This window comes from Sinocyclocheilus rhinocerous, unplaced genomic scaffold (assembly GCF_001515625.1).
Source record: "Sinocyclocheilus rhinocerous isolate Xijiao unplaced genomic scaffold, SAMN03320098_v1.1 scaffold43745, whole genome shotgun sequence".
Lineage (NCBI taxonomy): Eukaryota > Metazoa > Chordata > Actinopteri > Cypriniformes > Cyprinidae > Sinocyclocheilus > Sinocyclocheilus rhinocerous.
The window spans coordinates 1-822 of NW_015640407.1; the positions used below are offsets into that span (position 1 = coordinate 1).

At 36.5% G+C, this 822-nt stretch overlaps 1 protein-coding gene across 1 annotated transcript; it reads left to right on the forward strand.

The window, feature by feature from the left end:
* Window positions 1–48: 48 nt before the first annotated feature.
* LOC107752671 (sodium/iodide cotransporter-like) lies at window positions 49–523 on the forward strand (the record flags this gene model as incomplete). The annotated part of the gene is made up of 2 exons (XM_016568699.1): window positions 49–189; window positions 394–523. Coding segments are annotated over 2 exons (271 nt in total), but the record flags the coding sequence as incomplete, so codon positions are not given.
* Window positions 524–822: the final 299 nt, after the last annotated feature.

Consider the following 822-nt stretch of genomic DNA (forward strand, 5'->3'; position numbering starts at 1 on the left):
TAAATGTTTATTTATTATTCTATTGCTCATTCTTTTTCTGTGTGTTAGTTTTGTTATAGACCCTCAGAGGCGCTACTCGTTCTGGAGTTTCACAGTGGGCGGCACTATGGTCTGGTTATCCATGTACGGAGCCAATCAAGCTCAAGTGCAGCGTTACATATCATGCCAGACTGAGAAACAAGCCCAACTGTGAGAGAATAAATCAGTCAAATCTTTTTTAACTTAATCTATTTCATCTTTTTAATCCTCTTTAAATTTAGTTTTTTTTTTTTACCATAAAATTTCTCCTAATAATGATAAGATATCATAGTCATGGTTTGGAACAACTCTGACATATTTTCTGTTCTCACTCACTGAGATACAGATCCACTGAGTGTCACTCTTGTGCTGCAGGGCGCTGCTGGTTAATCAGGTGGGTCTGTGTTTGATTGTGAGCAGTGCAGCCACATGTGGCATTGTGATGTTTGCTTTATACTCCAGCTGTGACCCACTGAAGACCGGCAGAATATCTGCTCCTGACCAGGTAAATCAAAACCTACATAAACAGAATTGCCTATACCTACTACTACTAATAACTATTAAATTTTTATGTTTTTTTTGTTGAGAAATTGATATTATAATTCTTACTGGTTTATTTGTGGTTGGAACAAACCTTTTCTGTTTTAAATGCTTTTGTTGAAACCAAAATTGAAATTTAAGAAAAAATGAAAATCTGCTGAATATTTAGTCACCCCCTTAGGCCATCCAAGATGTACGTAAATGAGTTTTTTTTTTACCTCATTTGCTCACCAATGGATCCTCTGCAGTGAATGGGTGCCGTCA